Raw genomic sequence first — 22,847 nt, 5'->3', positions numbered from 1 at the left:
TTTTTATATTTTCTTTATTATATCTAACATGTTCCTTTTCTGTTTTTGTCTGTAACCAATCCGAGAGTGAAAAAGAAAGTGAAGCCTACCTCGTTCACCAAGAAAATAAATAGAAACAAAGAAGTGTCTGCATAAAAAATCTAAGAAATGATAAGAAAATAATTGTTAATGTTGTGATTCAATAAGACTACATGTGATAATAACTTGAAAACGATGATCTTTTTAGGCTATAAAATCGAAAGAATTAAAAAAAAAAAAAAAAGAGAGGTAAGAAATATGTCTAAAGAAAAATCAACGGCAACTCGAAAGTGAGACCATATATGAATTAATGCACTGAATTTCTGTGTCTGATTGTCCATATTTTTTTTTATCTTTTACCTTTATGTAATGGAGAGCCCATTAGGTTAATGAATTGTACTGAGATTCTTGTAGTTAAAGTCCCATTGTGCTTTTATGATGAATATAAAAATTATTAGATGCACTTTTTTCTGGTAATTTCTGATACCCCACTTCACAAGATGCAGTGCCAAGCAATGGAACAGGATTTTGTGTGTGTCCATATATATATATATATATATCATCCCGGGTGTTGTTAAAGTTATTTCATCCAAATTAACTTAATAAATACGAGGGAATAATTAACGTGTTAAAGTTAATATTAAATTATTTAAGTATTATTTAAATTTAATTATTGACGAAAATAATTCTTAATCAAATTTTATTTATCTTCTGACCGATTAAATTTTGGATTAGTTAACATCTCTTCCCTTGATAAGTGGGAAGGTTAAAAAAAAGTTATTTCCGAATCCATGATAAGAATAATAGCAGATGCATTATATGTGAATTTATGCCGGTATCTTTATCTAACATTTAATTATTACACTACAGATGCCCATAAGGCCATCTCAATATTCTCCAATTTTAAGATAATAAATTAGTATTTAATAATATTCTGGGACCGTTTTCTATAATATCATATGTGTGACCCATCAAGCTTTGTTGTTGAAGTTGTCCTCCGTTGGGGACTTCTTTGAACCTCTTATTGACCCATCTAAGTTTGGTTGCTTAGTTTTCATCCTTTTTCTATTGATTCTTTTTGCATTTGGTTTAAATTCACGTGAAGACAACATTTAGACAAAACTTTTTGTTTGTTTCCATGTACTCTACTTCGTTAATGTCAATTCATTAATGTTCATTCTTATCCTTTTTTTCTTCTTCTCTAGAATAATTAATAGCTAATGACCTTGCACGGTAGCATTTAGACAATTAGATTCAAATCTTATACCTCAAGGCGTTTGGGAATACAAAAGAGAATTTTATGCCATAGGCTCGAATTGGCATTACTATTGTTACCTTTCCAATTTTCTTCTACCTTCCCCCTTCCATTTGGTGCTCCTTAATAAGGTTGAGCTTCCAAAGAGTTATTATGTTATGTATGATGCTACCTCACAATTTGTAGCACATACCTATTATAGTCTACTTACCATCCAACTTCAAATTTTGTGTCAATGAATGAGAACAAAATTGATTGGGGAGGATTGATTCAACAAAGTCATGTACTAAGTGGGGATTTTAATTCTGAGTTTGGCAATCGTTACTGTCAATATTTTGATATCAGACAAGCTTGGAATATGGGACCACTTGCCATGGTTGGAGGAGAAGCCATAGATAATGAGTTACAAAACATAGGCCATGCCAAATCATCTGGCACCATTATGAGCCGTTTTGAGTCACCAGCTTCTGCCTTTTATGCTGCAGAAAACTGCATGGAGTTTGCAGAATATGATTGCCAAGTTGGTATTCACTCTTTGAGCTCTCAGTTATGCAAGATTAATGATTTGGAGTTCCCCTTGTATCAATCTCCAAGGGAAAACCTTTTCTTGGATTCAGCAAACCAATCTGAAACCAACTTTGATTTATCAAACACTTTGCAATCCATAGTGAAATCTCAACTGAATAGTGCTAATCAATGCAGTAGATCCCCTGAAAAGTCCAATAAAATTTCATGTGGGAATTTTCACAGCACCAAGTTCCTTCCGGTTGAACAACAGAAGTTGTTCATTGATGGTCTTATCAGTGGCTCATCATTTCCTAACAAAGGAAATCAAGACCATATGGTACCATTTTATATTCATTTTATTATGTTATATGTAGATTTTGTCATTTGTTCATTCTTTGGAGATTCAATTGGCTTATAATATTTCATTTGTATGCATGTTTCCCGTGGATCTTTCAATTTATCTGTTCCACAGCTGAGATTCTCTTCTCAGATTGAGAGGTTGTCTCCAACACTTTCAGCAGGAAGTGTGTCCACTATTGGAAACTCTGCTTCTAATGTGGCGGCCGTAGTGTCAAGTAAAACACGTATAAGATGGACTAAGGATCTTCATGAGAAGTTTGTTGAGTGTGTGAATCGCCTTGGAGGCGCTGAGCGTAAGTAACTTGACTGAATTTTTTATTGATTGGCAATACATCTATTTAGCATCTGATAGTCCTCTCTATTGGCTGCTTGACTATAGAGGCAACACCAAAAGCTATATTAAAGATGATGAACACTGATGGTTTGACTATCTTCCATGTCAAAAGTCATTTGCAGAAATATAGAATTGCTAAATTCATTCCAGAACCCAGTCACGGTAATTTCTAATCATTTTTTTAACAAATTTGCAGTGTAGTTCCTTTTCATGTCATGTACATTTCTTGGTGCTTGAATTTACTGGCATTCATGTCATAAATGATGAGCAGATGTTTTTGCTATAGTGCTTGTCAAGGCCGAGGATGTAGTGCGTGTTTGGTTCAACATCTTAGATGTGATTTTAAGAAGCTAATAGTCATAGCATCCACATCTCAAACGTGATTCCTTCCTTTTCAATGGGTTTTCAAACATGCTAATAAGCTTCTCTTTTCCCCTTGGTTTTGAATCATTAATTATTGTCGTGAACTTAAATAAACTAACGCAGATTGTTCACTGATTTAATGTCTTTGTGGTTAATTGACTTCAAGTGTAGGAAGTTCCAATGCAGAATAAATGCATTTTTATACATGGTAGAAAGTTTGAGCTACTAAATGGCAAATATAGTCTACTTTCTCTTCTTGATGATAGCAACCTTAGTCAAACTACTTAATTACCAATGCTTGTTTCTTACTGTGAAATATCTCTTTAGGACATGAGTGACTGTTCTTTATTGCTTTATTCTTCTCTCCAGTTATTCATAATCTTCATTGCCTTCATTGTTCTTACATTCTTTCAAATATTAGGTTCATTCCCCATACTGAACCTAAAAAATTGTCCTGTTTCAGGGAAATCTGACAAAAGAACCCACACAAAGGATGTGCATCATCTTGATGTCAAAACGTAATGCTACTTCTATTGCACATACCACTGTTGTATTCCTATAATTTCACTACTTCCATTAAGTTGCTTAGTTCATTTTGTAATAACTTTAGTTGTTACGTTACAAATTTACTAAATCTACACTGCTCTTGATTTGTAGTGGCATACAAATTAGAGAGGCACTTAAGCTGCAATTAGATGCTCAAAGGTGTCTTCATGAACAACTAGAGGTACATCCTTGCTATCATTTTCTCTTACAACCTTTTATTTATGCCAGTACATTTCTATGCTCTCCAAGCCTTTATTGTTCTTACGTTGTACTTAATTTTTCCGACCCTTCCCCCTTCTGGCCTTCTCTTATAAAAAGCTTCAATATTGGCCAAACCAGCTGAAAGGTTCTTGAACCTTGAGCATTGAATTTCACTTTTTTACCTGTAACCGGCTTTGCATGAAAGAAATGATGCAGAGATTTTAATCACAGAAGAAGAATGAAAGTCCAATAGTTTCACATGCTCAAACTCTAACCACTACTTTTAAAATAATGCATCACTTTCACCAACAAAATATGATATATTTAAAGGCCTTTAATACATCTTTGTCTATTTGCAGTTTTGGATTCTTCTAATTCAAGACATACTCAACACTTAGCTTGAAATCTTGTTTTAATTTCTCATGCAAATATGCAATCTAGTTTTCTGTTGGCATAAGTGATGATGTCAAATTGCAGTATCAAGTGCTAAAAGGTGGATATAAGTTTCCAGTTATTGGTTGAAAATATAATGAGGAAATTGGATGCCAAAATTAATGAATGAGTTGGATAGTTAGGTTCTTATAATATAACACTCTTTTCCTAACTTCAGATTTTCAATTATCATACTTTTTTGGTCCAGATTCAGAGAAAATTACAGTTGCGAATCGAGGAACAAGGCAGGCAACTAAAGAAAATGTTCGACCAGCAACAGAAGACAAGTAATGACGTCTCTAATACTCAGAATTCAACCATTGAAGAGACATCAATTAGTCATAAAGACGGTGAAAATGCTTCCGAAGGGGCTAACAACAATTCCTTCTTCCCTTCCAAGACCTCTCCAAGCCAATAATTTGGTGGTTCATATGTGTATAAAATTACAGTTTTCCAAAAGCTTACTCCTTGTAAGATACAGATAGACCACATCATGTGATTTTGTTATGGGAAGAATAACATTGTTCTTTATACTACAGTCTACAAATGCAAACTCTATGAATTAGTACATAATTTAGAGTGATTACATTATATGTCCTACAGAAACAAGAAGCAATATTGTATTACACTAGCTTTACTGGGGGAGGAGGGAATAAACAATATAGGGAGGGTTAAAAAGATTAAAAAATGCTGACAACGCATTTTTAAATAAATCCTTATTATTAGTTAAAATTTATAAAAACTAAAAATTATGAGTTTCATTCTTTACGTAATAACTTATATTCATGATTTTGTAATTTTTAATAAATTTTAATTAATAATAAAAATACATTCAAATATACTAAAAAGTTTATGAATAACATTCCTCCATACCGTGTCAAATAAAAAAACATTCCTCAAAATATAAATTTATAATTTTCATCTCAGTCTACTGTATTTAATGCGAGAATATTTTTTTTAGAGTTTAATGCTTAATTATACACTTCATCATTCAATTACAAATTATAATTTGAATTATTTTAAGATAATTATTTTAAAAATTAATAAATTTATTATAATGATAATGATATGTTGTAATTGAATGATTTGTGAGTAAAATATTACTTATTAGTGCAAAAAAAATTTCCAATACTGAAAATTTTCAATGTTATATGAGACCCACAAGTCTTGTATGTCTTTGTCTCTCCAACCGTAAAAATCCAGTTGCAAACAAATTTAATCACTTATAAAAGAAAATGATGCAATTAAATATTTATCTGATGATTTAACTACTTTATCATGTCAAACTCTAGGCACAAGATAACGGATAACCAATGACGTTGGAACGGGGCATTATCTTATGCCAAGTATAAGCAAAAAATGATTAATTCAAAATTTTATGTTTTCATCTTGAGAAATGTTATTCTTATTTAAAATTTGTATAATACAATTCTCCAAAAAAAAAAAAAAACAATCGTATAATAACAATGAGAAAAATAAAAAAGAGAAACAAACACAGAATAAAGTGAGTGGTGTGATAGAAAGAGCCTAAAAATATTGTGAATAGAGTCATAGAAATTCTATGTAAAAACTAAAAATAACATTATTGGTACTTTTTATTCTTTAACTTTTTACCCGAACTAATTGTTTTGTTAATTTTACATAAAGATATTTGTTTTGTAAAATGATTCACAGCTTGGTATATTAAATCAGCTTCTATTGTTTTTTTAGAAGAAACTTCTATTGCTGTTGCTTAGTGCTGTTGATATGATTTGGTTTAATTGTTTCTATGTTTGGCTATTAGTAAAATTTAAGAAGCAGAAAAGAACGATTGTTTTGGGTATTATCCAACTTTTGCTTATGCTTTTTTTAAAGCAAAATATTTCCGTAGTCTAAATTCATAATACCAAGCATGAATCGATTAACTTTAAATAATGGTGTTTAACTTTTTTTTTCATGGTGATATAAGATAACGTTGCTTATATAAACACCATTATTTAATAAATTTATAGTATAAATAAAATATTTTTCAAATATTATATGACCCGTAAAATTAAGTTAATCACTTATTTTAACAATCTTAGTATTAAAGTAAATTTCATATAAAATATTTAAATTTATCTGAAATTATAAGATTAATTTAATTATAATAAATAACTCATCTAAATAATTATATATTATAAATACTCTAAAAGACTTAAATATCGGTAAAACGAGTTTTATCTCCCTAAAAAAACTTCCATGTGCGCTTCTCACTTTATAATTCGTACATCAAGAATAAATTCCATGGGATCCCTGAAATGCTACAAAACATAAAGGAAGAGCCTTTTATTTTTCTAATTTTCCTTCTTTTTAGGTGAGGAACAACTGAACAAGGCACATATAGGACTAGCAAATGATTTGTAATTATTTACTTGTGCTAAAAAAAATTATACATTAATGACAGTAATTATATTTAGCCTAGAAAACATAAAAAGGGAAGTAGAAGTGTAGAAGGATTGTTAATTGATTGGGCGAGGCTTAAAAACTGAACCTCCTTGAAAAGACCGGAATCTTTCAGCCTTGTTTACATTCAATCGTGGCAATGTGATGGCTGTCCTTGGCATTTCATTCTTGGACCTAAGTACGTCCACGTGTATCCACCTCAATATATCGATATTCTATGGGTATCATAGTTGTAACATTTGGACTTGTTAGTTTATGGGAGTCATCTTATTATTATTAGATCGGTCACCTAATTAATTTATGATGGTTCAATTAAATTTGATTACATTTCGAGTGAATCGTTTTGAACCAATTAATTTTACAAAAAAAAAATCACAGTGTGATATCTCATTATTATTCATTATTATTTTGAATTTTCTTACTTAGTTATATATATATATATATATATATATATATATATATATATATATATAATTTTAAATTTTTAGGTTAAATTAGATCAATTACTCGCTCGCCGGTTTCGATCGGGTCAATGATCAGACGAAATTTCACAACTATAATCGATAATCATTTTTAATTATTTATTAATTGAAAATTTTATTTTGTTGTTTGGTAAATAAATTTTTAGCATTTTTTAAAATATTGCTTGAAATAATATTTTTAAATGCTAGCTTTTGAATTTTAGTTTTTTATAAAAAAATTTATTTTTTATGTTTAATATATTTATCAAATTTTTTATTTATCTTTTTAAAATAAATCATGACTTTATTATTTTTCAGTCATTTTATATTTTTCAGCTATTTTAAAATCCAATTATATTAAACAATTATAATTTAATAAACTAATTTTTCAACTTTAAATTAATTTTTAAATTTCCAACTAATTTTTCATCTAATTTTACCAAATATTACCATATAAATTTGACATTAAAAATTTAAGATTTAATTATTTATTTCATCTTTATATTCGTAATAATTTTCTATTTTAGTCCCACTAGCTTAAAATATTTTATTTTCATCTTTGTAGTTACAACTTTTTAACTCTTCTGGTTATCGTTATCTAAAATTGCCTAATATTGTCACGTCCAAATTCTTTAAAATTACTACAAAATTGAATTGACGGCAAAAATTTGTCCAAAATTTAGACAGTTTTAAAATATTTGGATGCAACAACCTTAAATAACAAAGACCAAAAAGGTTAAAAATTATAACCATAAAATTAAAATGAAATATTTTAAAATCTAAGAAATAAAATGAAAATTTATTATAACTGTAGAGATCAAAAGGTAATTAAACCATCACATCAAATGTTTTTTATTTCTCATTTATTTTTATTTTTGAATATGCATACCAAATACCAATTTTAAAATTAAAACTTTTTTTATTTCATTTTAATATTTATAAAATATTATCTATAAAAAAATAATTGCTAGGATTAATTATAATTCTATATTCTATCATAAAAAATATTAATAATAAAATATAGCGTTGGAAGTGTCTTCATGTTCTACTAGTTTTTATAATAAAAAATTGTTAATAATTTTACTATGGATGGCAAATTTTGATTAGATGATACAGTAAATAAAATAATTATACTGCATTATATTCTAATTAAGTTCTTAGATTATCGATGCTTAAATTATACTACTAGTTTGGAAACGGAGACCTATTCTTAAATGATTGAAAATTTGGAACGATGGAATCTCAGAAAGTTTGGCGGAATTTGGAGCTGATTCTATTGCTTAGAAGGAATTTAGTGTCTGCGTAGCCTCCTACGTTAACAAAGCCACAGATGATATAGCTTGTGATATTCACTGATATGAGAATGACCGTGACAGCTTAATCATAATTATTAAAAGTGGGAAACTCCTCATCTTCAAATTAAAAGAGAGAGTAATGCACTAATGCTCATATAGAATCAAGTTCTTTAAGAAATTCAAATAAATTTAATGTATAATTTTGGTATTAACATGTGTAGAAATTGATTTTCTCAATCAATTAACTCATTTGTTTTAAATCCACATTTCTTTTAAAGTTTTAATCTATGTTAAAAAAATTTTAACTTGCCATCCTATAAATTAACTCGTTGGAACTGACAATGAATGCCAGCGATTTTCAACAGATTTATATATCCATAGATTTTTTTTCTGTTCAGCTTGCGTCATTTTTATGATAAAGTTTGTGTCATATGTATATATATGCTCTTGGTTATGTCCCGTTATCTTTCTCCACCGTTCTTTATCTTTTTTGTTTTCCTGTCTTACGCGATTATTTATTACATGATTGAGACCAAGAATCGTTGAAGTGTCGACATATTTTTGCCATTGCCATGCTGCATACTTATACCCATTGATCATTCTTTTGCAATTATTTGAACATATGAATTTTTTTTTTCCATGTTCTCTAATAATATGCAACGACGGGTTTGGTATGGTGTCTATTGGGAATCATCTCTGAGTCAAATAATTACAAATTACTAAGTGATTTGAGTATTACTTCAGAGAAAGGATTCCTATATGACTTTACTTTAAATAAATCTGAAAATTATAAGATTAAATTAGTAATTGAAAAATAAAAAGAGAGAAAAATGTCATGAATTTAAGTCTCTATCACTAAAGACTAATAAATTAACAATTAACATTCACTTTTAAAAAAATATATTCTATGAGCTGAGAGTTAGTTTAAGCTAATTTAGAGAGTTGTTTGCAACTTTTACAATGGAAATTCAAGAAATTCTAGAATTTTTGTTTGCTAATCTTAGTTACTAACTTATTAATGATTTACTTACTAATGATAGCTCAATTAACAACATATGTTAAATTTGCAGAAAAAGATTTATGTTTGATTCTCGCATAATACTCATTAGAGAGATGTGAAGAGTTTGAATTAAACTCCAAATCAATAATTACTTATAATCAAATTAAAAGGATTAAATCTTGTGACAATACACAAGGTTCCACCATAAAGCCAAAGATCCTAATTGTGATGGTTTAAAAAACTTATTAATGATTTGTGGTGCAAAGTTACTTTTTATTTGTATTTAATCTTATATATGTATTGAGAAAATCAATCTAAATTTTTTATTTTTTCTATAAATTTCTAAATATTAATGTTAAGTAAATAAAAAGTTAAGATGTGCATTCTAAGAAGTAGTGGAATGTACCTTAACTCTTAAAGTAGGCAAAGAGACGAGGCAATTAAGGCCCACTAAGTCTCATTCATGAATGGAGCCATAGATCTTTGTTTTATAACGGGATTATGTGAAGAGAAAAGATATCACCCCAAGGAAGATGGGAGTTACCACCCAAGTGAGAGAAGGTTGTATAATTAAGAGGGTTTCTCAAGTTTGTTCACAAAACTTGTAATCTTATTTAATATGGGAATCTGTTGAAATGTTTCCATGGTCATAAGTAAAAAGTGTTGAATCACGTGTTTTTTTTTAAGTAAAAGTTGTGTGATTCATTCAATAGCAAAAGATAAAAACTATACATCATTGTTGATAAGAATTGCCACTTGATAAGGGGCATCCTCCAACCAGTATTGTTCACGAAAATCAAAAACTAAACGAGCAATCTTGTCAGCTACCATATTGGCACTACGTTTGGACCAAGTCAAAGATGGTTTGTGAGAATCCGAGAAAAGAAGAGTACAATCTTCCAAGACCCCATCAAAATAAGTATTGAACCTCCTTAAATTTGTGTCTTTGGTTGTTTTTATTTGTGATGTTGTTTGTATGTGTCTCATGCTTTTAGTCCTCATTATATATGGAGGAGTTTTTTCCCCAACAGATGAATCTAAAAAGAACATTTTTGTTTGATTGAATTCAAATGATTGATTATCAAAATAAATTGCGTATAAGGAAATGAATCCATTATAATTGTTATGTATTGATTTAAACGTGGGTTAAATATGATTTTGGTCGTCCTCCAAATATTAACTCATTGATTTTAGTCCTCTAAAAATAATTTTATTGCATTCGGTCTCTGAAATTTTTAAAATTCTCATTTTAAATCCTTTATTTAATTCCATTAATATTTTCTGTTAAAGATAAGTTATCTTCATCTGTTGTAAATAATGTGACTGAGACTCAGACTTATGTTAATGCACTTGACGATGTTTGTTCTCATAATCAAGTTCGACTAACATGAGAGGTAATGTATATGAGTTTAATTATATATACGATCCTTTGAGAATAATAGAGTTGTAAACTTGTAATATGATTTTTTCTATTCTTTTAGGGTATACTGAATAGCGAATGCTAATGTTGGGATGAAATTGTCAATATTGAGTTTTTTTTAATGATTTCTTTTCTTTCTGAATAGTGCTAATATTGAAAGTTGGAACAACTATTGTTGTAAACTTTTTTTAACTGAATAATAATAGAGTTATATTAACAGAGGACATGAAAAGGGAATTTTAAAATTTTAGGAACCAAATATAGTGATTTTATTTTTCAAGGACTAAAATCACATTTAACCCTTTAAATATTCATTCCATATTATAAATTTGGATCTTTATTTTAAATGATAATCATTTCAAAAAGAGTTATTTTTGAATGATAGTGTTTTGAGGAGTTATTCTCATAGTCACCTGGCTTATCCTATCTAATGTATTTAACATTTTTTTTTATTATTTTCAAATATATTTCTTAATTTTAAATTTAACTATAATTTATAGTTTGAATCTTAATACATTAATATCAACCACTTAGATTAATTAGCATAAAATTATTCCGGCTAATTAAATATTAATTAATCTTAAATTCAATATTCAAATCCAGATATAACATCATTAAATACTTAAAGGAAAAACTTATCATCCATATCCTACACAACTCCAACAAGATTTTTGGAGGATACTTTTGGCCTTGTACCAATTTTTTTTAATACATTCTATCAAATTGAATATATTTTCTTGCAATAAAATTATTATATCATGAAGATAGGTTTAAATTATTATTCAAACAGTTCATTATCGTAAAAAAAAAAAAACTCTTGCTAATAAAATAATATTATTGTATTCAAATGCAAAATGAAAATTCAATTAAAATATTAAAGAAATCAAAATCATGAATTGTGAAAATATTAAAAAAAATCGTTAATAAAAATGTTCTTTAATTATAAATTATAATTTATAATGCACAAATTATAGTGATAGTGTGAGACTCTCATTGCATTATTTCAATTAAACATTCTAAATATTTTATCTCTTATCTCATTTAGATATAAATTTCATATATCGTTCTCGCAATTAGCTAAAAGAATTTGTCTTAATAATATCAAATTATCATTCTTGTATCTTTATTTATATACTTGTATTTCTTAATTATCTATCTCTTTTAATTAATCTATCCTCTTTATATAAAATAAGTTTTTAAATTTAATTTTAATAATTTTATGTTTTATTTTATAAGAAATTGAAAATTAGAATTTTTAAGCGAAATAAATCATTTAAGCTGAATGGATCCCTTTACTCTTCTGCCTCTACATCTTCCTCCAAATAAAGAAATAATTTACACATTTATTAATCATTCACCAATTTTAGTCTTCTACAAAGAATACATAAATGTTTAGTATAAACAAAGAAATAGTATTTCATTATTTCTCTAATCAAAAGAGACTTTCCGATCATCCAACTAAACAAATCAATGACTCGAGCTCGCTAGGATTCTCGTACCCTTATCTGCACATTATATTCTCTTTAACTAAAAGAGATCTACCATATTAGCTATTTAGATCTTCAAAACTATATTATGCTATGCCCAATACTAAACTATCTCTTTACTAATATTCTTTACCAAATACTAACCGGTGTTTCTAAAATATTATTTAAAGTATTAAACGAAAATTTTTATTTTATTAAAATACATAAAATTATATTATTCATGATTTTTTTATTTCCTCTTGCAATTTTTATCATAAGTATTTTTTTTTTGTTTTTAAGTCCTTAACCGATGTGCTAATAATATTGGTTAACAAAACTCAGATTCTTTTATTGTTTTTTTTCTTAACTCTGGCCTTTTCAAATAACTGCAAGTGCAAGATGAGGTTAGGGTGAGGGCATAGGACTTAGGAGGGACCGGCCGATCCAAAGTAATGCATTGTTGTGCTTATTGCTGTTGATTAATAGATTAAATTAAACAATTTCTTGCAAGTTGCATCTATGAATTAAGAATAAGTGACTATTAGTTTCTCTGTGATGCTACTACAATGCTTGATATTTTTCATAGGTCAGAATGTATTTAGACAAACATTTTGTCCTAATGCATTGAGAAATTCGCTTTGTACGAGGACACAACTATGTCTGTATACATTAGTTAACTTTTTTCCCTCTCACTGTTCATCCCTCACATTTTTTTATTCTCCCACACACCCTTTTATTATATAAAAAAGTAGGGACTGTTAATTAATGGCTTTTTTGTTTTCGTAACTGAGTTTGGCATATAAATGAGCATATCACAGAAGTGGAGTAACTAAATCTGCATAAGAGTTTGAGACTTTAGGTTATATAGGTTGAGAGAAGCATGTATCAGTATAGTTCCCAACTATACGGAACTGAATGGGAGTCCTACATGGGGATTAGCAACCTAGACAAGGTTGTTGGATCAGAACAACTGAGTTTTGAGCCCACAAAATCACCCTTCAACATTGTGACAACTCCTCTTCAAATTACTCCACCAGGTTTTTGTGCAAGTGCAATCAAAAGCCTTGTGAGTTTTCAAGCTCAGCAACAACAACAACATGCTCATCACCAGCATCAGATTGAAGTTCCAGCTGCTTGGTGCTTTGAGTTTCCAAAGACGACAACAACAACAGATACGCACATGGTGATGAACAATATTTGCCAAGCCTCTGGAGATAACTTCACCACAAAACAAGATCGACCATCGTCTCAATTCACAAGCTCCTTCTTGTCTAGCAGTGGTGCAGATTGCCGTTCTTCTTCTGAAAAATATTGTAAAATTGCTTCTTATTCCGAAGAAAAACATAGTAGCATTCAGCCTGATAGTATTCAATATTACGACCTCTATTCACAAGAAGATGATAAATTACTGAGGGATGATGCTGCCACGGATGAAGGGCCCCTTGAAATTTCCTTTCAGAGAAATCAGGTACACTGATTACTTTCTTAGTGCGTGGCTAGTATAGTTTCCGAGTCCATTTAAAGTATACATGATGATTTGGTATGGAATCATCCTTATTTTCTTGGATATATAAAGATCTTTGGACACTCTTATGCTATTTGACACCTTGAGAGAAGAAAAAATAATCCAGGAAAAATGATATGTGGTAGGTGATATAATTTGATAAAGAGAAAAAAGATAGAAAGAAAGAAAATGTGTCAAATCACTCTTTTTCCTTTAACAAAAATTGTAGTTTATTTTACTTTTTTTTTTTTATCTTAGCTTGGTTTAGAGGAAAAATTATTAGGAAAGTAATAAGCGGACACCACAAGTGCTATATAACACCTAGAGAGATAAAGATAAAGGAGAGAAAAATACATATGATATGATATGATTTGATAGAAAGAAAGATAATGAAAAATGTTAAGTATTAATAAAGTGTTTGAAATAATTGAGTTTTCCGTTACTCAAATGATTACTCTTCTCTTAATACAAAAATTCTTAGTTAGGCATGATTTATCATATACAGTCAAATTAATTGTTGATATATATGAAGTGTGTGGACCACATAAAAAATGTATGAACATGTCTCTAGTTAATACTTTTAGACATATAAACTATAGACTATTTATTTGAGCATCTCAAGTAGATTGTTTGTAATCTAAGAATCTCTCCTCATTCATTTATCTACTAGTTAATTTGTATATTATACTTATTTCTTGGCTGATGAGATGTAATATGTGTCTTACTAGTTGGACTCGTGTACAAAGCGAGAAAAGCAAGCTCCTCATCGAACTTGTGGTGTTGCCTGTGTAGCTTCTAGGAGAGGCAAAAGAAGAATAAAATGGACCAAAGATCTGCATGAGCCATTTATGATGATTGTCAATAGCCTTGGTGGTCCCGAAAGTAAGTTAACAAAGTATTAGTTACACTTAGACATAACATCTAAGAAGTAAGAAACCTCTTGTTACCCCATACTTAGCTTGATTTATTCATTGTTAATTGTAGAGGCAAAGCCTAAAGCTATACTAGATATGATGAAATCAGATTTGCTGTCCATTTCTCACGTTAAAAGCCATTTGCAGGTAAAACTATTTCCTGTAAAAAAAATTACAATATTGTTTTTAAACTTTGTCGTGCAATATATAGCAACCACTTTCACACCTAATCGGCTCTCTAATATTTTTGTAATATAAATGTCTTGCAGAAATGTAGGTCTACTATACACATGCACAAAGCTTTGCAGGGTAAACACTACTTCTGTCATTGTTGATGTGTTATATTACTGTAATGCATACCCCATGAAATTCTTTAAAACAGAGTACTTCTTTTCAACTATAATAATGGTATATATGCTCGATAGAAGTGAAAAGAGGAAGGTGGAATATTAGAGAAATGAAATTTGATAAGGTATTTGGACATACAGTAAGTCCAGATACATCTCATTAACATCAAATTTTCACATTTTGATATTTAAATACTTCTACCAAACACTAGTCTTCTAATTAAACCAGCATCATTTTCTTTTACATTTAACAGATCATGTTTGCTGGTGGTTAATAATGTACACTTTAATGCATTGAACTATAATTTAATTCTCTGGTATTATGGGTGCATTATATGATACAGTTACCACTTTGTCTTTCAGAAAGATCTGAGAAAGGACAGAGAACTAATGGGGTGTCTGAGCTTCAAGTCAAAATGTAACATCAATTAAACTATGGCAATCTACACTTGTGTTATGATACTATTTTTTATTTGAAATTGCACGAGTTTTTTCTCACTAAAATTTCAAGCAGTTAAGTGCAGCCATATTTGTTTTCTTAAATCTATACTCTTCTAATTTGCAGCCATATGCAAATTGAGGAATCACGGCAACTACAACTAGAGATCCGGAGAAATATATGCCAACAACTAAAGGTGTTAATACACAAAATTGCTTTGATGGAAATATCTATTGAACATCACTTAAAGTGTTTATGAAACACAAGCATTTGGACTGACTTATCCTTTAATATTTTGTGTCTATTTTTCTTTCGGGCCTACTAGATGCAACGAAATTTGCACACTCTAATTCAAGAGCAGAGTCAGCAGCTCAAAGTAATGTTAGATTACCAAAAGGAAAGAACCAAACTGGAGAAGACCCCTTACACAGAACTGGAAGCTACTGTCCCCAAATGATGGGTCAATTGTTTTGATAAAGTTACTCTATTTTCCTAGCTCTGTCATGTGGCATGGCTATGACTTATGCAAACACCATGTTGCTGCCTTTGTTTTGCAATAGGCAAATCAAGCATGTAAGTGTAAGAAACCATTTTTTGGGCAGTTACTTCAAAATGTAAGCATGTCTTGTATGCTCTTATTGAGCACTCCCACACAAATTTCACACAGCATTCACACACAAGGAGAGTTGTCACAAAATTAAGAGAAAAAATGAAAACACTATTCACTGTGAGGGTCTTATACAAACAATATGATACTCTTGTATTTATTAATTATACGGTTTATTGTTAACTACCCTTCACATAGTAACTTAACAAACAAGTAGTTTTGACAAATACGATATATAATTACTTCTTTAATCTTAAATAATACTCAACACAACCCCATAGTTCGTATTTCCAAATGACACAACAACTGATTTCTAAGCAACATAAACCTATCAACCTTTAATGGTTTGGTTAGGACCAGGGTTGGCCTTGAGTCTAGTTTAGAGGGGCGATTACATGACCCAAAAGAAATCCATACAACTTTAATGTGAGGAGGGGAAAAAAAGACGCTTCAATTTCATTTTGTTTCTCCAAAACTCCCTTCATTCTCAAATTCCAACTCAAGTCATCATTAAGGATAACAGGAAATTTCAATTTCCACCAAAAAAAGTAAATGCCAATCACATTCAACCTAGCTCCACCGTTTTTCCGTATTCGTGAATTGAGAGAAACTAAAGACATTTGGTAATATTTTGGGATTTTTATTTGATTTAAATAAGTTAAATTCAAAAGATGATAATGAATAAAGATTCATCATAAGTTGATTTAGATAATCTTTTCTCCGAATTTAAAAGTATTGCAAATGATTTTGCTTAACGAGTTAATGACAAGTCACTGAAATTCTTAAGTTTATCAAAGTCGTTAATTGCTATCCATATATTTAAATTGCTTACAAAATCTTAGTTCCTATAACTGTAGCTTGAGGTTTTTCAATGACTCAAGGTCATCAATGTCACAGGAAAAGATTGTTTTGTTTTAAAAAATTATCTAATGAGAATGATATGTTAGAAAACATTGATATTGATGTTATCAATAATGATTTTATATCTCAAAATATTTGAAAAAATAATTTTTATGATAATGTGTGTATTTTTCTTTGTATGTAATGGAGATAATTTTATGAGTTGGAAAATATTTTGACAATAATAAATGATAACTTAAAAATAATTGAATATTTTGATACTTAAAAATTAGTTAAAATATTTTGTCAAACACCCTCTTAATTTATTTATAATTGAATATTTTCTTAAATAAGTTTTAAGTGTATCAATTTAATATTTATAAATATTTTAATTGTAGATGATTTACAAATTGAAAAATGTGCTCACTGGTATACGGATTTAAAAAATTACTGAGTATTAATTTTTTCTATGTCTGTAAAGCTTGGTCTCAACATGAACAATTTTTTTTTTTTATAATCGAGCATTTAACGAGTTAAATTTAAATCATTTATGAATCATTCAACATGTCATTTGCATCTTAGAAATTCAAACTTTTTTATCATGTTATTACTTGATATATTTTAAACAAATATCAAGTGATTGATATCAATGATAATGGACTCGATTTTTGTCTCGAATTTAAATATTTTAAATGAAAAAAAAAAAAGTGATTTAAAGAAGAGGATCGTAATGGTTATTCCTAATTGACAAAGTGGTGAATACTTATTCCTAACACTAACGTGGTAAAAAGAAAATATATAAAAAAAGCAGGTAATAAATTTGTTTATAAGCCTAAACTGCAAAGTATAAGAGAAAAGCCCCATTATAAACCTAACGCATTGGGTTCGGAGGTGTTGAGTGGAAGTGGAAGGTGAAGAAGAAGAATATGGAGGATTTCAAGAAGAGAAAGCTGGAGCTGGACGAAGCAGGTGGCGACGGTGATTTTTCTTCCAAGGAAGAGCTTCGCTTCCTCATCGAACCTCTCGCTAAACCCCAGCTCGTCGATCTTCTTGCCAAACTGTGCGTTTTTTTTTCGCTTCCTTCTTCTTTTCTTCCTCATCCCATTCCTTTCTCTGCGATCAATTCCATTATGCTGTTTTTCCATCTTGTTTTTGGTTTCGGTTTCATCCATTAGGGTTGTTGCAGTTATTTTCCTCCTTTTTTCGAATTGTCAAAAGAGACATAGGGGAACCTAGGAGAGGACAAAGAAAGCAAAAAAAAATCTTTTGTTTGTAGTATAAGTTTGTATATATAGTTTGTTATGGGTTTATTGGTTGAAGAAGTGGAAATTGGAAAGCAGTAGTGCCTGTTCGGGACTTTAATATCTAGTATTTTTTTAATCTAGTTGTATTTGTAACTATTTAATGGAGTTTGGACTTGTAGGATTTTTTGCCTTAAAGTTGTTGAAGCACGGGTCTTTATGAGATAGGGTTACTAGTGTTATGTCTAGGAATTGGCATTTTCACTCTATCACCAATTTCATGATCCTCTGGGAATATTTTCAAACTTTAATTTTGTGCCTCCTTTTCTGGCTACAAATTAAAATGTGGACAATATTACAATTTCCCCTTCTTACATTTCCATTAAGCTGTTCCTCCCCCGTCGCAAGCAATTTCAAGATGTGGGAATGAAAGGGGCTGTGTTGCAAATGATATAGGCTCTAGCTGGTGACATGTTTTTAACCCAGACCCAGTGCACTTGGTTATCATGGTTCTAAAGGGTGAGCCAATGCAAGGTATTCTCTCATAGTGGGATTTGCAGAAGATAGATGTAAACAGCCTTATCCTTGCTAGTGGAGACTGGAGAGGTTGTTAGAGGATTTGAACCTTACATGTCTCGGACGCAAGGCCGTGACATTAGTTGTGCCAGCCAAGGCTTGTCCTCTTTTGTCATCATGGCTCTAAATTGACAAGTTTATAACGAGATGAAACAATTGGCTAGGTGTACATAAAATATAAAAAATCAAATCACAAATGCTTGATGAAAATATTTTTTTTCACTGAGTCTTGTATTGCTTGTGTCAATTGGTCATAATGGAATCCTTTTTTGGTTGCTTGCATTGCTTTATATATGTCCATTTGTAATCTTTGAATATTTAGTACCTTCTGCTTGCTTGGTGTGCTTGCATTCTCTGAAAAAGGGCCATAAAAGTATTGCTCCCACTTGTATGCTGTGTGATTGACCGTGTGCATGTGTGTTTGTTTTCATGTTGAGGCATAAAGAGGGTCCCAATATCCTTCAATTGCAGAAGAAATAAAAAGTATTGCAAGTGCAGATCCTGCCCATCGAAAGCTTTTTGTCCGTGGCTTGGCCTGGAATACCACTTCAGAAACTTTGCGTGCTGTGAGTGCATTGATGATTGTGTTTAGTGTGTCATGCATGTGATGTGATTGTTACCATGCCACATGGAATGTGCCCAACAAGATTTACTTATGGAATGCCAATTTCCATATCCCTTTATTTCCAATCCAGTACCTTGTCCCTGAACTCAAGAAACAAGACTCAAAATGTAGATTGCTTCTTATGATTGTATGTTTCTTTCTTTTTGCAGGCATTTCAAGAGCATGGAGAAATTGAGGAAGGAGCTGTGATCTATGATAAAGTGACAGGAAAATCCCGTGGCTATGGATTTATAACTTTCAAAAATATGGAATCAACTCAGCAAGCATTGAGAGCCCCTAGCAAGTTAATCGATGTAAGATTTAGCCCATTTTGTTGCTTTGGATTTAGAACTCATGAATTTGCAGTTTTGCTTTAGAAACATCAATTTAACAGAATTTGCCTCCTTAGGTCCTTAACTCCCCCCCGCACCTCCCCCAATATACCCAAATCATGAGATTTTAATCTGGAAGATTATCTCAGATGTGGTTTCTTTTTTAAGGAGTTTTTTTACAGATAACTGACCTGTGTTATAGTATGTCCGTTGTGCCTGCTTGTGTTTCCTGCCCAACACAAAAAATAAAAATAAACCAGTAATTTGTGCAACTGTCTGCAGCCATCTTTACTCCATTCCCCTGGTTGATTTTGGCGGTTCTTGCTTTCAGGGGAGATTGGCTGTCTGTAATCTAGCTTGTGAGAGTCTAAGTGGAACAAGTAGTGCTCCTGATCTTTCCCTGAGGAAGCTTTACATTGGAAGCTTATCACCAGAAGTCACAAGTGAAATTCTCCTTAACTATTTTGCAAGGCATGGTGAAATAGAGGAAGGTTCAGTTGCATATGACAGGGATACAAATGAATCACGGTAAAAGTAGCAACATGCTTTATTTGGATACAATGTTTAATAGTCTTTTTAATTTTTGTAAGAGCAGCTCCAATGCCTGACAAAGATAGTTGCTAATTTGTTAGAGCAACCCACTTTAGCATATATTCACTGATGGAGAGCAACCAGTGTTTGTTTTTGAAAAAGCTATGGGTGTTCACTTTAGCAACCCAAAAAGGTGTAGCTTTTCATTTATTTTTTTAACGAAACTGGTTGATATAGAGCAGTGGTTATATATAGAGCTACATCTATATGTTTGCAACAGTCATATAGAGCAAAATCTGCATTTTAACAATCCAAAAGCTTGTTCTTTCAAACTATCATTTTCAAAAACTTGTGTTTTGCAACTCACTTATTGGAGATGCTCTAAGTAGCTTTTGTTACCTGGTTTCCACTGTAATGTTATTATTGTTTTATTTCCAACTGTAGTGGTTTTGGCTTTGTCACATACAAGACAGCGGAGGCTGCGAAGAAGGCCATAGATGACCTAGAAAAGACACTTGGGGTAAGAAAACGCTTAAATTTTTATATCAAGTCTGAGGTTAGCTGTGAGGGTAGGACATGATTATTTCTATGCTCAAAAAATGTGTTGGAATTGTGACAAGAAAAATGAAAAAGATTATTTGGAATGAAAAAGGCATCATAGTTATATGGTGAAAGTAAAAGTTCTGATAAAAGAATGTTTGTTTACACACTTTCAGGTAACTTTTCTTTTCTAGCTGCATATTGGATTTTACTTCTCTGCACATATCTGAATTTTTTGTTTAAATTTTTATCCCTATTTTGACAAAAATATAAAGTTCCCCTATTGTATTTCATTTGGAGGACGTTCTTTCTTTGGTGGTAATTATCTAACAGCACATTCAACTAGTCTGATCAATAATCTCACCCTGAATCCCTGTTCATAGAATTAGAGTAAATACTGAAGAAAGGCTTTGGTCTCTAAGCATTATGCACTTGTGGTGAAAACTGAAATATCTGCATTCACTCGTTTTTTATTGAAGTTGTGTAAATTAACTTCTTTGAAGCTTATCTGAGCTTGCTAGCTGAAATTCTTATATAGCCTGCAACGGCTCTAGGATTCAAGCTGTATAAATATTGAACTTATGACATATTGTTCTTGTTTCATTCCAGGGAAGAAATATAGTTGTAAAATATGCTGATTCCCAAAAAGGTAAAACTGGCCAGCCACCATTTCCTGCTGGAGTGGTTCCGATGGCAGCATTACCTATGAACCCAGGATATATGCAGCAGCCTGGAAAAGCTAATGTTAGTTCAAGGCCCCCAATCAATTACAGTTACCCCCAAACTGTAGCACCATATTCTGCACTTCCTTATCCAAACCCTCCCACTGCTCCCTCTCCTTATCCGACACAAGGGCAGATTCCTTATCCTCAAGTTTCTGCAAAGAAAGACCGACATGGGTTTCTGCCTACTCAACCTGTAGGAATGAACAACTACCCTTATTACTATCCCAAGCAATGAATGTATTTTTAAAACTAAAGATGATGATTTTGGTACTCCTTTCTTTGCTTTCCTTTTCAAATCTTTTTAGCCCCTAGTTATCTCTTCCATGCAGCTTTTGATCTCTTGTAGAATTTTGACATTCTTATGTTACTTGTAATATTGAGTAGAATTTTTTTTATATATTTTTTTCTGAATATTTTAAACGGGAGTAACATTTTTTCTGCATTTAAGCTAAGACTTTGAAGTTTCAAATCATTTGCAATTGTTTTGGTGGTTATTTAGTCTCAGTATATGGCGTAAGTTATAAATTTCTAAAGTTTTAGGTCTTTCCTTTTTGTTGTGATATCGCTCATGAACCACATGTTCACTAAAAACCGTAAAAAGTCTTTAAAAAAAAAATACCTAAAAAAATTATAGAACTCTAAATTTCATTAACATTTTTATTTGTTTGCGGGAGGCTAATAAAGTACGGGAAAAAAGGTATTTTAAGTAAAAAAAAAATTCAAATAAATTATTAAGGACAGAATTGAGAAAACAAAAAAGAAAGTTGATAACTTATAAGCTACTTTGAAGTAACTTATAACTAAGTTATAAGTTACTAAAATACGTACAACAATAGATATCCAATATAGTTGCATATCTATAAAAATTACACTGTATTTTAATAAAATGGTTTATATATATATAATCTAATAACATTTCTAAAGGGGTAAAATACAAAAAAAAAATAGTATAATAGTTTTATAATATCAATTAATTAAAAATTATTTAAGGTATAATTTTTTAATTAACCCCTCTTCCCTCTCTCTATAATCATAATCGTAGAAGACTATTTATTTCTTTAGACTTTCACTCACACTTTTTTCATGTGATTATTAACTTAACGGTTTAATAAGTTGTAACTGAATATTAGAAACTAATTTTAAATATGTTTATCTTCAAATTTTAAATAGGTTCCAAATATTTATTTGATATATATTCTCTTGTTGTTTTAATAGCAATTAAACAATTGAATTAATAAGTTATAAATGAATATGAGAAACCAATTTCAAATATATGTAATTTATCTTTAAATTCAAATATGATTCTGACATGCATGTGATATATCCTATCATGTTTTTAATATCAACTTAACAATTTTTTTATCTCTTCTAATTTATAGTTTTCAATATTTTTAATTTAACCTAAATTTTGATTTTTTAAGAGTATTTATCAATAATTAAAAATATCAAATATCACTATATAAATTATTTATGACATCTAAAATATAATTTATACGTTTTTATTTTTTAGTATAAATTTTATATGTTCAAATATTTATCACTTGTTCATATCTGCCGGTAACATG

General features: G+C 30.2%; 3 protein-coding genes across 4 annotated transcripts; all 3 read left to right on the top strand.

Moving 5' to 3' along the window:
- The first annotated feature begins 1,272 nt into the window (after nt 1–1,272).
- On the top strand, nt 1,273–4,546 carry PHR8 (MYB-CC domain-containing transcription factor PHR8). 2 transcript variants are annotated; one of them, NM_001250186.3, is made up of 6 exons: nt 1,273–2,117; nt 2,253–2,433; nt 2,520–2,636; nt 3,301–3,355; nt 3,495–3,564; nt 4,225–4,546. In NM_001250186.3, exons 1-6 carry the CDS (start codon nt 1,509–1,511, stop codon nt 4,432–4,434), a joined length of 1,242 nt encoding a protein of 413 aa, NP_001237115.2. In that variant the 5' UTR covers nt 1,273–1,508; the 3' UTR covers nt 4,435–4,546.
- An 8,246-nt stretch (nt 4,547–12,792) lies between these two features.
- On the top strand, nt 12,793–15,888 carry LOC102668008 (protein PHOSPHATE STARVATION RESPONSE 3). The gene is made up of 7 exons (XM_006576790.3): nt 12,793–13,550; nt 14,315–14,468; nt 14,571–14,647; nt 14,770–14,809; nt 15,211–15,265; nt 15,413–15,482; nt 15,612–15,888. Exons 1-7 carry the CDS (start codon nt 12,963–12,965, stop codon nt 15,741–15,743), a joined length of 1,116 nt encoding a protein of 371 aa, XP_006576853.1. The 5' UTR covers nt 12,793–12,962; the 3' UTR covers nt 15,744–15,888.
- A 1,723-nt stretch (nt 15,889–17,611) lies between these two features.
- On the top strand, nt 17,612–21,695 carry LOC100776344 (heterogeneous nuclear ribonucleoprotein A/B-like). Its single transcript, NM_001254129.2, has 6 exons — nt 17,612–17,793; nt 18,996–19,116; nt 19,325–19,468; nt 19,818–20,014; nt 20,462–20,537; nt 21,167–21,695. The coding sequence occupies exons 1-6, from the start codon at nt 17,660–17,662 to the stop codon at nt 21,515–21,517; spliced, it is 1,023 nt and encodes a 340-aa protein (NP_001241058.1). The 5' UTR covers nt 17,612–17,659; the 3' UTR covers nt 21,518–21,695.
- The last annotated feature ends 1,152 nt before the right edge of the window (nt 21,696–22,847 follow it).

The sequence above is a fragment of the Glycine max genome, chromosome 3, assembly GCF_000004515.6.
Source record: "Glycine max cultivar Williams 82 chromosome 3, Glycine_max_v4.0, whole genome shotgun sequence".
NCBI lineage: Eukaryota > Viridiplantae > Streptophyta > Magnoliopsida > Fabales > Fabaceae > Glycine > Glycine max.
The sequence above is the reverse complement of the archived record's forward strand: the minus strand, read 5'-3'. Positions and strand labels throughout refer to the sequence as shown.